Here is a 19,161-nt window from a genome sequence, read left to right as displayed (position 1 = left end):
TTTAGCTTTTTTAGTCTTCCAATCTTGCATTGGATCCACCAAATCACCGCTTTCTGGAGTCCAACATTCTTATCTGTACTCGCCACAGGACATTCAAAGATTGCGATTTTGCTCCCAAATCAAAGAACAGATCCTCATTTTTCTTTTCACTGACTCCGTGTTCAGAAACTGAATCTCTAGAAATCGTTACCGGAAGTATGGACTCCATGACATCTTCAAATACTATTATCACGAATGTGTCATTTGTGCATGTATAGGAGTTCCTAATTGCTAGTTTCTAACTTTGTAGCTTCAAAGTTCTTAGGAATTTTTTTTTAGCAAATGTCACTTGTGCAATGAGTCTATCCTCGAGATTTTTAGGAAACTTTTTGTTAAATTGTGATAATTACAAGACAAGTTCTAAAATTTGACAATTTTATGCCCTTAAGTCTTGGAACTTTCACTTTGTTCATTTAAGTACCAACACTTGCAACTTCAATTGCACTTTAAGTACTCTCAAGGACTCTATTGAAATATGAGTTACAAATCGTAGGACTTAAATGCATGAGTGAAAATTTTAGGACTTGAGCATATGAAATTGATAAATATTAGGACTTGCCTTGTGATAATTTCGACTAAATTTGATGCAGTCGGTTGTTCCTAAAGAAGGCCAAACTGCCCAAGGATTAACTCAATGATATAGTTTAATGATCTCAAACCCATTCACTCTGATTTCTAGGAGTGAGCATGGTCCGAGTTGCCGGTTCAACACCTAACCCAAGAACTAACTCGCACAATATTAGTTCTCAATTTTTTCAATCGATGACCGATCATATTGAGCTTAAGGTTGAGAATCCGGATCAATCTTATGGAGACAATCCAGTTCAAAGGTCAATCTAGGACCAACCAATTATTTATTTTTTTGTTTCATTTTTTTTTGCAATCCTTGCAAGAACATACTATTTCAAATTATATATTCATCAATAATGTCACATCAAGTAACCAAACTATAAACATCAAAACATATCAAACATAAATATAAGATAAAATAACAGCAAAAATTTCAACCTTGCTAAAAGTAACAAACCATAAAAATGAATATGTCAGGTGAGCAAGGAAATGCCAAAGGCGAGTGGTAAGGCAAGTGAACAAACGGGAGCAGTAAACCACACGAGCGAGGCAAGCAACAAGCAAGGTGAGCGAGGCCTAAGTGGGTGAACGAATAGAGAGAGGCGAGCAGAGAGCATTTCTATTTTTTGGTTGAATTAAGGCTAAGTCTTTTTCTACTTCAATTTTATATAGTAAACTCAACTGCATAAGAAAAAAAATAATAGAAGAGGAGGCGCCAAAGTTTAGAGTAGACAAAAGTATATAATATATGATATATAATATATAATATATAATATATCTAACATTATATATATACCAACCCTAAAATCTCATGAATGAGGACCAACTCATATAATGCAAGGTTAAGGAATCTCAAGATCAAGGACCGATCATATTTCCCTGGAACCAAACCAAAACTAATTGGGTTAGCTAGTCAGTCTAAGATCAGTCTAAGGTTAACTCTAGACCAATGCTCGCCTCCACTAATTTTGCTCTTCGCCTACGAGGAGGAGGAGATGGACAGAGCATAAGCGTAGATTTAATAAGGAAACGCTCAGCTTTAGTGCCGACCAGTCAAAAGGTAATGATAAACATCAAAAAGAGCACAGTACGTTTTTAGCCCATCAATTAGAGTACTTGGATGCTTCATGGGCAAGTTCACCTTTTCAGACTAAAGCAGATGGAAAAAGGCAAAACCAGTACCGAAAGATTCTGAAGTGAATTAAACCCCAGCAGCAGAGGATACAATCATTATGCTCGCTGTTGATGATAAGGGCCAGCTTCATTTAAATAAAGGGAAGTGGATCAGCTAAGTTGCTATTTTCAACTAAATTAATCACTCGAAGTTTGTATGCAAAAATTCTTAATCCAAGGTTTCCTCTTTTTCCAGAATATGACCCATGTCAGTCAACCAATTTAAGCATCCTGTTCTTCAGTAATCAGAGATCCTTATACTGCAGGTGTTAAAGAAGGCAGTGGTCGCCGCGTTGTTTGCAGCATGAAGGAAAGCAGTATACATATCCCAGCATCGCCCAGGCTTAAGAAATTTCGTTATGGATCTAAATTCCAAAAGTTACTCAATCATTATGGAGCTTTGACTAGCCTCGATAGTTTCCTCCGGATGGAACAGCTCAGACTCAATTCGATCTGCCTCTCATGCTGATTGATATCAGTCCCCTTCAAAATATAAAGCTTCACGTGCTTGGAACCCAGTGACTTTTCATCAATAGCATAAAAATCAATGGAAGGAAATGATGTTAGTCACAATGCATTTCTCACCATTAATTTTGTCCCCATTCGCTGTTGAATTTGCAAGTAGCTTTTAATTTTCTCCCAAAGCTTCATACGTGAAGAGACTCCTCATCCATCTCTTCTTTGTAAACATACCCTTCTTCTCTCAATGGCCCAAGCAGTCCTTCCAAAACTTCGTAAATCTCTTCATGTTTATCACTTGATGCATCTCTTGCAATGAAACTCTTTAAACCTCCGTCCATTTCTATCCAGCTATTGCCTGCAATCTTCTTCAACCCTATGTTCTTCATCTTCCCCCTAACTCTATCCGCTTCTTCCCATCTCCCAGCTTGTGAATATAAATTTGCCATGATAACATAATTCCCAGTGTTCTCAGGCTCAATCTCAAATAAATGATCACAAGCAAACTTTCCAAGCTCAACATCACCAGATACAGAAGCCCCATTAAGCAATGCGCCCCAAACCTTGGCACTTGGCTGAATAGGCATCATGCGAATAAATTCTGCTGCTTCAGATAGCCTTTTTGCTCGGCTTAGAACACCAACCATGCAAGCATAGTGCTCAACCAAGGGCTCAATGCCATAGTTTGGCAACATTTCATTGAAAATTTTCCATGCTACATCTACAAGCCCATTATGGGAACATGCTGATAAAACTGCTGTAATTGTCACTGGATCAGGTTGGATCCCACGAGTCTGCATGTTATCAAACAGGCCGAGAGCCGTTATAGCATCTCCATGAGCTGCATAAGCCGATATTATAGCTGTCCACACAATCAAGCTCCTACCTTTCAGATGATCAAACACCTGTTGTGCCCCACTAATGAACCCCGACTTTGCATAGGTGTCAATAATGGCAGTACTAACATAAATATTCTGATCATAACTTCTCTTAACTGAAAAGCATGTATTTCTTTTCCTCCCTTCAAGTACGAAAAAAATGAACAAGTAGGAAGGATGCTCGAAAGTGTCACAGTATTGGGTCTGGTACCGGAGTCCAGCATTTCTCGAAACAAATCCAAAACCTCCCCGTGATGGTTGTTCTGAACTAAACCTGAAATCACAGCATTCCATGTACTCAAACCAGGGCATTTCATCCCCTGGAAAATTCCCATTGCTTTGTCAACAAAACCATGAACCATGTATCCCGAAACAATTGCCCCGTACGTGACTTCATCCTTCTCATCCATCTCCTCAAACAACTCCCTTGCATAATCTAGGCTTCCACATTTTGCATAGCACCCAATTAGTGCATTATAAAGAGAAATATCAACCTGAACTTGGCAGTCTATCACAAGCTTATGCACGTCCATGCCAAAAATCAGATCCTGAGACTGGCCACAGGCCTGCAATACACTAACAACTGTTACTCCATTGGGTCTCAATCCCGATTCCAGCATCTCCCTGTACAGTTCTTTACATTCCCTATAGTACCCACACTGAGAGTACCCAGCAATCATGGAGTTCCACGACACGATATCTCTCTCAGGCATCCTATCAAACACAATTCTCGCCAAGCCCGCTTCATCACACCTCGCGTAAAATGTAACCAACGCATTCGCCACGAAGATATCAGAGTCGAACCCGTTTCTCAGGACAAAGCAGTGCACTTTCCTGGCCAACTTGGGATCACAAAACGAGGACGACAGTACCTTCAAAATACACGATACGGTGTAGAAATCGGGCCTGGCGTCCCCCGAGCAAGAGAACACCAACGACGAAAACAGCCTCAGGGCGTTGGCGAATCTGCTCTGGAGCGCGTACCCGATGAGCAGAGCGTTCCAAGAGAAGATGTTCTTCTGGGGGATTTCGTCGAACACCCTGCGGGCTTCGCGGAGGCGGTTCGACTTGGCGTAGAAGGTGATGAGTTTGGAGGCGAGGAAGTTGTCGGGAACGACGGAAGACAAGACTATGCGGGCGTGGAGCTGCCTGGCCTGGCGGGGCAGCTGGTGGTCGGTGCAGTACTGGAGCAGGCGGCCGAAAGCGCCGCCGTCGAGCCGCCGCGCTCCGGCCGGGTGGAGGCTTCGCAGGGCCTGTTGAATGTGGCCGTCGACGGCGTTTGATGCGATGCCGCTCAGGGCCTTTGTGATCTTCATTCATTGGTTATCTTTTTCTCATTCGATTTCTCAACGGTCAGTTGATGCATCCTGCTTGACGATATCACTGACCCGCAGAGCAGTTTTGCGCGCTCCGCATGCGCTCGCAAAATATCAATTATTTTGATAGAACGTCTTTTTATAAATAATTATTTTTATTTTTTTAAAATAAATCGACGGCAAAAATTATATCATCAATACGGTATATCTAAATGTTTTCTTTGATGAGGAAATGTTCATATGAAATTGTATGAACATCTAGCAATTCGGTCGGGTCGTTGGACTATGGAAGCTGACCCGCACAGCAGTTTTGCGCGGTCCGCTTGAAATGGGCTAAATATTAATTATTTTGACAAAACATCTTCTTATAATTTAAATTATTTATTTTCGAAAAAAAATTAATCGACGGGAAAAATTATATCATCAATATGGTGTATCTAAATGTTTTCTTTGACGATGAAAATATCTTTTGTTTATTTATCTTTGTAACGATTTAAGAGATGTTCATATGAAATTATATTCCAAATTGTTGATTTTTCAAATGATTACAAGTTTTTATGATGATTTATTTGGTTTTTTTTTTCGTTTAATCAAAATCTCACAGCGAATTTCGACTCTTCTTAAAAACAAAATAAGTGAAACTTTCCTAACGTGCTATCATTAACTAGTAAATTCACATGCAATCTACTCTTATTTTTAAAAATTCAGTTAATTTCTTAAATTTTAATGGAAACATATTTTTACATACGCTAAAACAAACAGGCTTATATTATTTTATTTTTATTAAAAGAACAACGAAGCTGGTCGTACCAGAAGCTGGCCGTACCATTCTTGAATATAGTGTAAAATCAAATGTTTTATCATGATGCAGAAATATCAACTTGATTACCTAACAATATATAAATTAAATCTCATGGCAGCATACATTCAACCAAAGTGTTCAAAGCAAAATTTGTTAACCAATCAATACACCGATTACCTTCACCGTACACACGAATAATGTGTAAATATGGACAAGAATGAATTGGACTAATGCGTTTGTGGAAACAAATTGTCTCCCCAAAGATTTTCCTAGTTCTTCGATTCGAAGAGGTGTATAGAAACTTGCGATATACTTTCAATACGATTTCAGCATAACCCATCAAAACAGCCAAATTATTAGAAAATTCTCTTGTAAATTGAAAAAGTCTCTCATCACAATAGGTGACTATAATATCTCATCAACTTTCTTTACAACGATAGTATGTATTTACTTGCAACAATTACAATCATTCAATTACAATTATGTATTTACGGTGGCTGACATTTTCTCTCCGTCTAGACAGTCTATGAGGACAGTGTTAGATTCATGGAATCAACTGCTTCCTTTTCTTTCCCAGGTTCCGAATCGTTTTATTTGCAGTGATAGCTCTTTAGGTCTTTTTTCGATAGCCTCAACGTGGCATACTATTAGAAGGAAAAAGGCTACGATCGTCTAGGCTTCCTTCATTTGGAACAAAGTTATACATCCGATATATCAATTTAATCTCTAGCTTATTACCAAGAACCGTCTTCCCACCCAAGCCTTACTCTTATCATATGGCAGGATTGGTAATGCAGTTTGTGCATTTTGTAAACTAATTCCGGATTCAATCAATCATCTATTTTTTGGGTGTTGTATCACTACCAGCTTTGCTGATTTTTGGGCGGCGAGATGCAATCTTCCATGGCACAATAGGACCTGGTCTAAAAACCTTCAATGGGCGATGAAATTTCTTGTTGGTAAGGACTTTATCACTCAATTGCCCGTTTTTCGTTTGGTGCTTTATACCACATCATTTGGAAGTTCAGAAACGACATCCTGTTTAGATGCCATATGTTGGCGATTCCGGCCGTAAAAAATCATCTCATTAAAGTTGCTAAAGATAAGGCCTTAATTTTCAAGAATGTACAACCTGAGAAATAGAAGATTACAACGTAAATGGGATATTGATCCTTATATTTTCTCTTCTACTCCTACGAGCCCTTAGATGTCCTTTGGGTGGAGGTTTTGACGTGGTCGTCTACTTCTTCTTAGTTTGCTCGCCCGGTTATCTTTGCTGCCATTCTTGAAGCTTGGATTGGATGCGGGTCGTTATGAGCTCTGGCTTGTTTAGGTTTCTTCCTTGTTTTTATTGTTTGCACTGCTATTGCCTACTTTTCTCGCCGCCTTTTTAGAGGTTTTTTGCATTCGATGCCCTTCCACTCTTTTTGACTTATTGTCTTTTGAGTGTAAGTTTTGTAACGCCGAATCTTGTGTTTTTTTTTTTTTTTTGTTAGCTCTATATATTATTACCCTTACCAAAAAAAAAAATTACAATCATTCTACAAGACCAATCTTCAAGATTTTCATCTCCATCATCTTGAAGATAGTTTTTATATAAAGTTTCATCTTTAAAAAATTCTGAATTGTCTAACGTTTTGAATGGAAATTTGGAAACTGCAGTGATTGAATTCCCAATTCACCAATCGCTCGTCTTCTATAATTTCTCCCACCATCATGCTTCACTAATTTTAGTTTTTTAAACTCAGAAATATCTGAATAATAGAAAATTTGGTCCTAACCAATACAAATTAGCACGAGGAAATCTATAGGGGCAATGTCAAAAATGGACGTCGTGCTCCTATTTAAAATTTAATTTGGTCTTGGACTATCCTCGAAGTCAATTTGATTAGGTCGGCATCAGATGGGGGCAATCCAACTCAACTACATAACCCAAACCACCGATGTTGTCAGGAAAATATTATAAAAAATGACAAAAAGAAAAAAGAAAAAGAACCCAAGCATGTCCTTTAAGGCTTAAGTGAAAGAAACAGGTGGGAGATCCGTCTTAGGGTGAGAGATCCCGTGATGTCACCCCCGTATTTTCTCTCTATCCTCTCTGTCGGGAAGACAAAGATAAATAGGAAATTAGAGGACTTCATGGTGATGAAGATAGAGACCACATCAGGACTTCGATTCTAGCTACCACCGAGTAAGTAGGTATAATAGCTTCCTGCACTTGAGGTGAGTGAAGGTGGGTGAAATGCCCACTATAATGTTAAGAGTCTTACGAGTCTTACGGTATTGTACTAAACCACAAGTTTACAAAGCCGTCACTAATCCGAGTGCACTAAAAAGAATAAACTAAACAAATGGAGTACTTGGTTAGAGAAGCAATAAAGTTTTAATAAATTATAACTAACCTTTAACACAATTTATTGCGTTCCCTTCTTAATTAAAAGGAATCAATAATTCTTGTTCCCGTAATACTATGAAAAGATAAATATTTTTACAAACTATATTTAAAATACTTGAAGTTAAGAATAAAGAAAGCGTTCACATTTTAGTTTATTTCATTTTATTTTTTAATTTTGGAATGGACTTATTTCATATATTGCTTCCAAGACTGTATGCTAATGATTCAAAAATATGATTTAAGCCAAAAAAAAAAAAAAATGGGCACGCAGACAACCTTGCAAAGATACAGAGACATAGCACCTGCAGTTCATAATCATCTGATCTCAGATGGAAGCATTTTGTATAATCGAATTCAGTTCTTTCTCCATTGGGATCAAGGGTTTTATGGAACAAAGACATAGCACCAGCCAAAAGCCCAAGGTACAAACAAACCTCAGAGAATATATGTATTAGTTTTGCCTTTACATTGGTGCAGAGTAACCAATGTATAAAACAAAGTAAGAAACAATTCAACTTGATCTCGCCAGTTTTGTCTGTTACAAGAGTAAAAATAAAAAGAGGATCTTGGTCTTAGATTCAAGCTCTTTCAAGTGAAAACATTTATGCATCGAGGCAGAGAAAAGTGTGCCTGAACAAGAAGCGGGCCCAATCAACGAATCCCCTATATGACAATATTTCCTACAGAACACCCGTTGCAGAGATCACCTTCACTTCTTGATCTGTCGCATACTAAACTTGAATAAAGAATGACAAGGGCAAGATTTTGTTGAAATCTCAGAGCGAAGAGAGATGACCAGTCACATAATCTCCACTTAATGAAGTATTCCATTCTCTGTGTTGGGTATTATACTTGGATAAGTCATCCTGACTGCTGTTCATCGCCATCTTTAACGACTAGTGCCGTTGAGTCTCCAGTTCTGTTATCACCTGAAGAATCTTTTCCAACTCCGTCCTGCAAACAAGCTTTAATATTTCAGAAAGCATATAAACGAATACAGAACCTAGATAGGAACATTCATGAAAAAAGATCAGAACGAAACAAAGAAGAGAAAGGCTGATACTTTATGGAGTGAAAAAACAAATCCAAGGAAGTCATAAGCACATATGATTGACTGAAGCAAGATTCATGCACAGCTTGGTGAATCTAAACTGCTAAAGCGAACATCAATCTCTCTATATATTTTAAACTCGTGACACTAGGACAAAGTTCATTAATGATGTAAGCTATATATCTCCAAAGGTGACATCAAGAACAAAGACATTCTAGATAGCTTATTAGAAGAATAACGACACTCAATTGTGGAGCCATCAGGGAACATTTTCTTATAAAAATTGTCTCGTTACATAATGTTCTCAGAAAGGTTTCAGCAATTGCAATCCTCATTGAAGCAGGACCCAGAATATCACATGCCTAAAACTGAAAGACAAATGTTTAAATCAATGTAAACCTAGAATTGGACAGTGAAGCAGATAAAGCAGAAGAAACATGTTGTCCTATGTTATCATTTCTAGATCTAAAATGACATTTTTTTAGAATGTGAATGAAATAAAGCTTAAAAAGCATCCCGAGCAAAACCCATCAAGAATAGGACAAAGTAATGGCCTGGATATCTCCAAGACTAATTACTTGCAGATGAGCAAACCTTTTTAGTTAAGCCCTGTGCTGACATGAGTTCATAAAACTTGCGCATGAGCATTTCTTCCTCAACCTACAAGACAGATCAAGAAATTTTAATACCTCCTTGAGAATCTATGTAATTCAAAATGTTCTAACATCAGAGCACAAAGTTAACGTTGTGTATAACCCCTTCAGCCAAAAAGGAATCAATTGTTTACTGAGTTATGCATTCCACAGGACTAATACAAAAACCACCGCACCAAAAACTTCACTCGTTCAAGAGCCACAGGTAACAATTCCCTAAATTTGCTAACTAATAATACTAAAGCCCCGTTTGGTTCAGCTTTCCCAAGAGGCTTTGAACCCCACAAGCCCCTTGGGGAAAATATAAGGTGTTTGACAAGTATTTTTGGGACCCAAATGGGTTGAGAAAGCTGAAAGCCCAAAGCAGGTCCCCACCTGCTTTGAGCTTTCAGCATTTAGGGAATGCCAATCCACGTTAACTGTTCATCTTCCACAATTTGCAACAAGGAGCTACTCGAGGTCAACAACTGTTGCCTGAAGGGTTGCGCATCCCTAGAGACCGCCACCTAGGGTCGCACGACCACATGACCTCAAGCATTACCTTGGTCGCGTGACGACCTCAGGTGACACCCTGGGTCACTCGACCTCAAGCAAGGCTGTCCAATAGCTAAGCTCCACCAGATTTAATTTTGACTTAAAATAAATAAATAAATAACAAAAGCCCTTTGCAAATGTAAGTTTTACCAAACAGCATTTAAGCCAAAGTTATTTCCCAAGGCACTTTAAATTTACAATTTGGCAAACACTATTGCATTTCGGAAACCCCTTTAGCCCAAGAGCATTTGCAGTTTCCCAAAGTCATTTCCCTAAAGCCAAATCAAATGGGGCCTAATTTCAGAGAAAGCATGCAATAACAAGATGATTCTCATTTAGACTTGAGTCAATATGTTAAATGACCTTCAACTGGAAACGATTGGTCTTTGGCAGTACAAAGATTCATCATACCCGCAATCATCTCCAAAAGCGTTACTCATTAAAGGTATTTGTAATTAGAGATAGATGTCTCCATCAAACAAAAACCAAAAAAGAATAGATAGCTCTAGACTACACTTTACTCTTGGGGGTCAATGATCTGCATTCTGATGATAAAATAATTACAGCAGCTACAATGATTCACAAGCTCATCTTAAACAATCTCTGAGCTTTTCTAACCAAAAATCTCAGAGGGAAATCCTAAAATATTTTTCTTCCCATGTACAACCATATATGCACCAGCAAATTTGGGCTCCATGACAGTTATGGTTATCTTGATTGTCATTTGTAGTTGAGCGCTTTCTGCTCTGATTGAGGTGGGCAGTGCCTAGGTAGCCACACCATAGCTGGTGGCAATGAATCAAAGGTGCAGGCTATTGGTTCTCAAACTAGAGCTTTCTACATATCAGCGATTTTATTATTGTCCTACAATGACCAGTTGAGTAACAAAGTGACCAAGGTAATAATCTATCAGTTTATGGGGCAAAGAAAACTTTCCTTTTTATAGAGAGTTGGCAAAACATAGTAAACATCAGTCATGTGGTTCTATTACCAATCCGAGTGATTAAAAGCTCTTAAGTATAGATCAACCCCAGCAATAATAAAAGTGGCCGCTATTGTTTCAATTAGTAGTATGATTGATGTCCAATCCGCGTATTTGATCCTGATAGTTAACTATCCTAATAATTCATAAGACTTCCTCCACAAATTGCACTACACTATGCACCAAGGCTGATTTGCATGCTGCTTTCCAGGTTTTTAAACTCCACTTCACCAGGAGGATGTAAATCAAAACTGGAGAGATCTTAATTGGAATGAGTAACTTGGATTCAAAGTATCATTACTCCAAAAAAGTTGTACATCTTGTCATTGAAAAATTCTGGAAGAAAATTAGCACCTTTGCTATAGACTATGAGTTCCTCCAAGTCAAATGAGTTAACTATCTTCCTTAAGCATATTTCCAGCAGAAATAAAACAACCCTTAAGGCAATTGCCCAGCATTCACCACATTTTCAAGAAGAAACTCTAAATTAGTGAACTATCATAATTTGCAGCAATAACTGAAAATTATAACTATGGCACTTCAATTAGGTAAAATACCTGCAGCTTGTGTAGTTCATGTGACATTGATCTGTAGGCATCCATCAGCAACTCGTTTTGCTTCTCCAAATGCCTGCTCGACAAATATTTAACCAAGTTCATTGATAATGTTCAAAAGCCCTCAACACCAAACAGTCTACATACCCATCCACCCAAACAAGAGCTAAACCCTATAATGTTAGATTGATTAAAAAATTGCGAGGAAGTGGGGGCCAAAAGCTTCCAATGGAACTAACTGCTAAAGATTGTTTGATATTGATACAGTCCCAATCAAGTTTGAACCTATGTTGTTCGCACTCAGAATCAAATAACCCTTTTCTTTTATGAGAGAAAGTAGTCATGGGTCAAGAATACATATTTGCCTCCACGCGACAGAACTTGAATATTAGAACAATCATCATCAAAAATCCAACGTTGGAACAGCTATCAAGAATCTAAATAGTAGTTCTTAGATTTATATGAATGCTCAGTAAATCAGAAACACAGCAAACAAGAGGAGTCTGTAGATACTTCCTCCACGTCCTAAAAACAACAAGTAAACAGAACTGGAACCGAATCACTCCCTCTCACAATCACAAGAAAGGAACAACTAAAGAGTCCAGCACGAGAAAATTACTTCAACGTCTCTCCGGAATACTTGGCATCCATTCTTGCTGCCCTGGAGTCCGGAACGCTGCAGAGACCCAGTCGTCTATAACTGCAACGCAAAATCGGATTCAGAAAAAGGGGGAGATTCCAAAAGGGTTATTCCTCGTTCAAGAAATACGATCAATTCAATACATCAGCATGCCGATAGAGACTACACTAATTGCTCTGTAAGAAAAACAAGAACTGCACGCGTGGCTCTGTCACGCTAAGACAGCATCGATTCACTTCTCACGGGCGCATATGGTCACCTGCGGTTAGGACTCTCTCTCCGCCTACGTCGCCTTGGCCGCGCTGAGACCTAATCGCCGGTCGCCGTTCACGCCCCGGTCGTCGTCGCCGCCGCCGTCGATCGCCGTACAGATCGCGCAAGGAGGTTGCGCACGATGAACAGGGGGTGTCGGGGGCGATGACGGAAGAAAAGAGAGAAAAAGAAAGATTAATTGCCCTAAATGAAAAATTTTAACTTAAATTGTTTTCGCGTGTGGGCGCAACGCAAAAGGCTCGTAGGGGCAAATAAATACTTAAAAAGAAAAAACTAAATTAAATAATATATGAGGTTTAAATTTATTTTGTACCCCAATTTGAAAATATCTTCCTCAATTTGACTGCAATTGATTGCTTTTGACTCATGTTCTGTCAGCATCTTTCTGTCTAACCCACGAAAATTCAAAAACCATGCCCTGCGTTTCGAAAAGAATTGGAAGTTCCGAGATTCATATTGGAAAAGCCAGGTTCATCGGAAAAATCGATTCTCCAAAAACGACTCGAGACATGTCTTTAAATAAGTTTAGTCAATTAAATTCGAAAAGACTTTTCTTCAGCGTTTTCTCAATAGTTGAAATCTTATAAAATGGTGTAATTGTCACGAGATGACTCTTTCGATCGTGCCGCACTTAAACCTTTGAACCGCTCAATTGAGAGGGAATTTCTAGAGAAAGGAAGTAGAGAAAAAGCTTTAAGAAATTCTGGGGAATTACCAAAAAATAGTCATTAATTTATGGCGCAATTAAATCATAAACTTTTCTTTTTGTCCTTACCCAAAAAAAAAAAAAAAAACCTTTTCTTTTTGCCATTGAGAGCACAAATAATAACCATTCTATTCAGAAATTGGCTTTTGAAAAAGAAATATATTTGATTTTTTTTATTTCTATTTTTGGATGAGTTTATAAGTAAAAGAATTAATATTTTGAAAAAACCAAAAACTAGTACACATGTAACAAATTTACCAAAAATTATTTTTTTAATAATAAAAAATTCTAAACTTGTATACCCGTGATGAATTTACCCTAACTAACCATAAAAAAAAAAAACTCCAAATTTGTATACTTGTGATAAATTTATCCTAAATTAATTTATAATACCGTCAAAAGCCTCAAATTGGTACATTTGTGAAAAATATACTCTACATTATATTTAATTATTACAAAAAAATCATAAAAATTATATAAGCGTGATAAATAGAGAGTAAAATCCTAAACTGGTATACTCGCGAACTGTCACATGTCATTCAACTTAATAATTTGATAGTAAAATTTAACGAAAACTAATGATAGTAAATTTGTCACAAGTGTATCAATTTGTGATAAATTTGTCAAATGTGTACTAATTTGAGATTTTTAGTAGTCAAAAAATTAGTTTTGAGTAAATTTGTCATAAATGTATCAATTTGGAAGTTTTCAAGGTATTAACCTTAGGTAAAAATGTGCATTTAATAACGACACAAATTTTTTATTCATGAAATAGAAATTCATTTAATAAAGACGCAAAATTTCTCTTTCCCACGCGATGGTGATCGGTAGTCGGCAATAACTAGTGGCCGGCAACAATGGACGACGATCGACGGCACTCCTTGGTGACGAGCGGGGGTGGTGGGCGGCTAGGGAGCGACAACAGCAAACAATGGGTGGCTGCGGGTGATGGTCGGCAAGTAGCAACCAGCGGCCAAGGAGTGATGGCAGCAGATGATGGACGACAGCTAGCGATGATGAATGGATGGTAGCCGGCGATAGAGAATGGGTGGCCGGCTAGCAACGATGATGAATGATGATAAGAATTTTTATTTTTATTTATGTTATAAAAATAGAGAAGTAAAAAGATTTTACTTTCGATTTTAATTCCAAATCTATTTATGGAGTAAAAATTTATTTCAGGGGAAAAGAAAAATGAAATAATTTTACCAAATAGATTTATATTCCGAAATAGATTTAGAATAAAAAAATAGTTCCGAAACAAAAATAGAATGATTATCATGCGCATCCTAAATCATAAACATTTTGCATTTATGTCACTTTGATCTATCTGACCAATTTTGGCTGCTCGGCTGACATGGACATTGGCCCTTTTATATGGTGTGGGATTTTTAATAATATTTTAAATTGTGTTGAATTCTCTCCTAGTCGGCCTCGCACTTGGCTTGCAAGCAAGGCTCGACCTCAATAAATTTAGCGAGGTTGCACCTCACCCAGTTGCTACTGAGGCTCAAGCCTTGGCCAATAGCCTCTAGCAAGGTTGAGCCTCACCCAGCCATGGTGAGACTCGCCATCGCTTGACCTTGGCTGGCCCTCTCCTTTGGCCGATTGCCAAGATCCAACCATTGATGGAGGAGGAAGGGAGGGAAGGAAAATAAATTATAAATTATTCAAAAAATATTGCAATGTTATTAAAAATTGTCCATGTTAGTGTTGTCCAGCAAAAATTGATTGGATTGATTAAATTGACACAAATGCAAAAAGTTTATAACTTAATTGATGAAGAAAAGATTTGACTAAATTAGTACAATTGCAATAAATTTATGAATTTTATGATAATTTTCTAGAGAAAATTCTATTACTTAAATGAAGTGAATGATACAAACGATGAGGGGGCTCCCATATTGCTACAAAAGTCCCTCTAATTACGGTCATTGATCTTCTACATGATCAAATGGTAGATGCTATTAATTTTCGTCTAATCGATCTGACAGTAGAGATTTACTTGATCTAACAGTGGAGAATAATAAGAATAATGATACTCATCATATTAATTCAATGGCGGAGATTGATCTCATTTAACGGTTGAGAGCGTCAAAGCCTGTCAAACAAATCTAATGGTAAAGATTAAGTCACTTTATAATCTAACGGCTTTGATGAACCCTTTTGGATTGATGACTTGGTGCTCTTTGGCCCGTGACATGATAATGATTAGATGACGAAATGCTAATGATTATATTTCATTTGAATTACCAAGTCGAGCCAATGCAATCTTCAAATGTCGGACCTTGTCAAGAGTCGCCGCTCCACAGTAGGGTCTTCATAAAAAAAGATTAGATTCATCGGGAAAAAACGAAAAGTAGAAGTATGGCATTGTTAATATTTTGCCATGCAATTATTGTCGAGATGAGGAGCGACAATTCATTTATTTTTCCAAACACGTGAAAATCAATAGTTCATGCAATTTGAGCCCTCTACAAAAATGATTATGAAATATTTTTCAAAAATAACCCAACTAGTCCACGTCGGGGCAGGGAGCTATAAGGTGTCTGGAAAACCGAGAAAATTGTTTGATTAAACAAGCTTTTCCAAAATGACGAGCGGCAATTCAATCCAAAATCGAAACACGGCTGAAGCCTTTGCTAGGCCAATTTGAACCTTTTATTTTCATTTCGTTTAACCCGGTCAAGTGACCAACCCCATGCCAGAGCAAGACGATTAAGAATGCTAATCGAGAATTCAAAAGCGAGGTCCAGAGTGGGGAAAGTCTTGTTTTAAATATAGAGATCCAAAGATTATCAGTCAGAAAAAGGAAGAGAGAAAAGTGCCATGGCACGAAAAGGCAAATGCACTGCATAAAAGTAAAGGCGAGCATTGGAGACGGTCACAGAAGTGAAGTGACGCCGATGAATGAAATAAATAAAGGATGAAGGAAATGAATGAAGTGAACAATAAATGAACAGCAAGAAATTAGAGCAATGAATGAAAGTTATGATGAATGAGACTGCCAACGGGAATGGAGGAATGAGTAATTTAGTAATGATGAAAACCAAGGTACCATGTCAAACGAAATGAAGCACCATTTGGTAGATGAGGAATGTCAGATTGGTAATGTTATTTTTTCTTGTTTATGAACAAAAATTTTGTTTTTTTATTCCCGGGAACAAAACAAAAAAAGAACAGAAACGCATTTGTTTGCATTTTTGTTCAAAATCTATTTTTCTGTTTCCGAACAAAATTGGAACGGAAATGAGAAACAAAAAAAGTTATTTTTGTTCCAAAAACACTTTTGAATAACATTTTTTCTCTCTCTTCTCTTTTCTTCTTCTTTTCTTTTCTTTTTCTTTGGCCGATCGTCGACCTAGGCCATGACCGTCGAGGTTGGCGACGCCGTCGAGGTTGGCGACCTCGCCGGAGCGTTGCCAAGCCTCGCCTAGCCAAGGCGAGGCTGCCGGCCCCCGTCGGCCGATCGCGGAGGTTGGCGACCGGCCGAAGAAGAAAAAAAAAAATAAAAAATAAAAAATAAAGGAAAAATAAAATAGAAATATAAAAAAATTAAAAGAAACAAAAAAATAATATAAATTTACCAAACGCATTTTTATTGATTTTTATTCTCGGAACAAGTTTACCAAATGCGTCTTTCTAGTCAAAAATTGTTCCTCGGAACAGAAATAATTTTTTCTATTTCTATTTCCTAGAACAATTTTTGAATAGAAACGTTACCAAACGCGCTCTTGACTGCACCAACCCGCAACATGAGTTTTTGGAGATCCTCCCTCCAAGGATCGTCATCCATTCAATCTAGACCAAGTCAAATGAAGGTTACATTCCCAGGGGAAGCCCGTTCTCATCAGGAATGTCTTGTCTCGGTTGAAGGGAAATTCGCACCTAATCAATGGTTGTCCTTGTCCATGACAAGATGAGCCGTGACCAGTAATTTTTGAAGAACTTGTGTTTGTGAGTCTTGACTACACTTGTCAAACAGGTGAATTTTTTTTTTTTTCAATAGAAAATAAAGCCTTTCATTCACTTGCGATGAAACTTCAAATCAAACATAACAGTTTCTGAGCACAAAATTTTCCATAAAACCTCCGGCAGTTAGGGTGCATTTGTTTATGTTTTTGTTCAAAAATTGTTCCTGGGACCAAAAAGACGCGTTTGGTAAACTTGTTCCGGAAATAAAAATAAATAGAAACACGTTTGGTAAATTTATATTCTTTTTTTTTTTGTTTCTTTTAATTTGTTAATATTTTTATTTTATTTTTCTTTATTTTTTTTTTTTTTCTTCTTTTGGCCGGTTGCCGGCAAGCACGGATTCGCCCAGATCCGGCGAGGCCGAGCTCGCCCGCCACCGGCAAGGCTCGGCCTTGCCGGATCTAGGCAAGCCCGAGCTCGCCGAGCCTCCACAAGCTCGGCCTCGCCTTGGCTAGGCAAGCTCAAGCTCACTCGGCCAAGGTGAGGCCGAGCCTTGCCAAGGGCCGGTGACGCTCGGCCTCGCCGAGGGCCGGCGACCCTCCGGCAACCGGCCAAAGAAAAAAGAAGTAGAAAAGAAGAAGAAGAAAAAGAGAAGAAAAGAAATGAGAGAGAAAATTTGTTTTTAAAAAATGTAACTTTTTTTTGTTTCTTATTTTTGTTCTAATTTTGTTCCCGAACAAAAAAAGATTTTGAACAAAAACGCAAACAAACGCGTTTCTTTTTTTTTTTTTTTTTTTTTTTTGTTCTCGAGAACAAAAAAAAAAAAGAAAATCTGTTTATGAACAAAAAAAAAAGAAACACAAACATGCGGGCCCTTAGTCGTCTAGTTAGGAGGGAGAGCATTTCGATCGTGGGCTTTAGCAACCCAATCAACAATAGAATTAGTTTTTTGAGTGCAATAAGTGAGTTGGGTCGGGTTGAAAATGATTTGACACATTGAACAATTTTTTACCTATTTTTAGTGATGTAAATCTAATGACCTATACTAATCCAACCTATATTATTAAAGCTCATTTAATCCGTTTTCCCATTTCCAACAATGCAAATTTAGTGACGCATGCTTAAACCTATCGAAATGGGTCATTTCTTAACGAATATATGATTGGTTGAGTTAGTATATTGGTTAATTATATTCAGTAAATGAATTTAGAATGATAAAGTTGAACATATTGTAAATCTTCAAGAGGAAGGGATCTTCTTGATGCGACATTATGTGCTTTTCGCTTAAACCATTTCAATTAAGGAATTGGAATTTAGATCCTCAAAGTCTCACAAGAGAAGGGCGCGAGGTCTTGTTCCCTTTGGTTATTTTTCGATATAAAGTTTGAGCCGAACCAACTTATCTTCTATTTTCTCTGATTTTCTTTTAATATTTCGTGAAGTTATTTAATTTTTCTATTTTCAAATTAAATAAAAAAAACTAGCTTTAGATGGAACAATACACACCGATCCTCTAAAATAGATTAAGACACCACTTTAAAATTTAAGAAGATTAATTAAAAAAAAAAGAAGAAAAAAAGGTTAAAGCGGCACATTTCATACTGTCAAATTAAAAGGTAACAGGACTTATCCAGGCACAAACCAATAAATAAATAAAAATGTTAATATCCTAAAAAATCTCAAATTGGTACATCTGTGACAATTTTATCCCAAGCTATTTTTTTTTAACTATTAAAAATCTCAAACTAGTATACCTATGACAAATTTGCTTCAATTGACCATAAAAAAACCCTAAATTAATACACTTGTGACAAATTTATCCAAAATTAATTTATATGATCGCAAAAAATCTCAAATTGGTACCTTTGTGACAAATATACCATTCGTTATATTGGATTAATATCACAAAAAATCACAAAAATTATATAGCTGTGACAAACAGAGAGTAAAATCCCAAACTGATATACCAACCAAGCGTCATGTATCATTCAACTTAATAATTTGACAGTAAAATTTAACAGAAATTAACATAGGGTAAATTTGTCACAAGTGTATCGGTTTATGGTAAATTTATCAAAACTATACCAATTTAGAGTTTTTGGTGGTTAAAAAATTAGTTTTAGGTAAATTTGTCACATGTATACCGATTTGGGATTTTTCAAGGTATTAATCCTAAATAAAACCTTGTTCCTATCACTCTCATAATAAAATTTATTCCTGA

The 19,161-nt window shown here is 37.2% G+C and overlaps 2 protein-coding genes across 2 annotated transcripts; both read right to left on the bottom strand.

Annotated features, from left to right (window-relative positions):
• Positions 1-1,647: 1,647 nt before the first annotated feature.
• LOC104436082 (pentatricopeptide repeat-containing protein At2g37310) lies at positions 1,648-4,530 on the bottom strand. Its single transcript, XM_039307070.1, is given in 2 exon segments — positions 1,648-3,229; positions 3,232-4,530. Coding segments are annotated over 2 exon segments (2,004 nt in total). The 5' UTR covers positions 4,436-4,530; the 3' UTR covers positions 1,648-2,429.
• Positions 4,531-8,055: 3,525 nt separating this feature from the next.
• Positions 8,056-12,513, bottom strand: LOC104436094. Its single transcript, XM_010048823.3, has 5 exons — positions 12,306-12,513; positions 12,026-12,106; positions 11,410-11,482; positions 9,278-9,343; positions 8,056-8,586 (listed from the first exon to the last, which is right to left on the bottom strand). Exons 2-5 carry the CDS (start codon positions 12,055-12,057, stop codon positions 8,494-8,496), a joined length of 264 nt encoding a protein of 87 aa, XP_010047125.2. The 5' UTR covers positions 12,058-12,106; positions 12,306-12,513; the 3' UTR covers positions 8,056-8,493.
• Between the last annotated feature and the right edge of the window lie 6,648 nt (positions 12,514-19,161).

Source organism: Eucalyptus grandis, chromosome 1 (assembly GCF_016545825.1).
Source record: "Eucalyptus grandis isolate ANBG69807.140 chromosome 1, ASM1654582v1, whole genome shotgun sequence".
In the NCBI taxonomy this organism is placed as follows: domain Eukaryota; kingdom Viridiplantae; phylum Streptophyta; class Magnoliopsida; order Myrtales; family Myrtaceae; genus Eucalyptus; species Eucalyptus grandis.
Note: the sequence above shows the minus strand (reverse complement) of the source record. Positions and strands in the feature narration are given on the sequence as shown.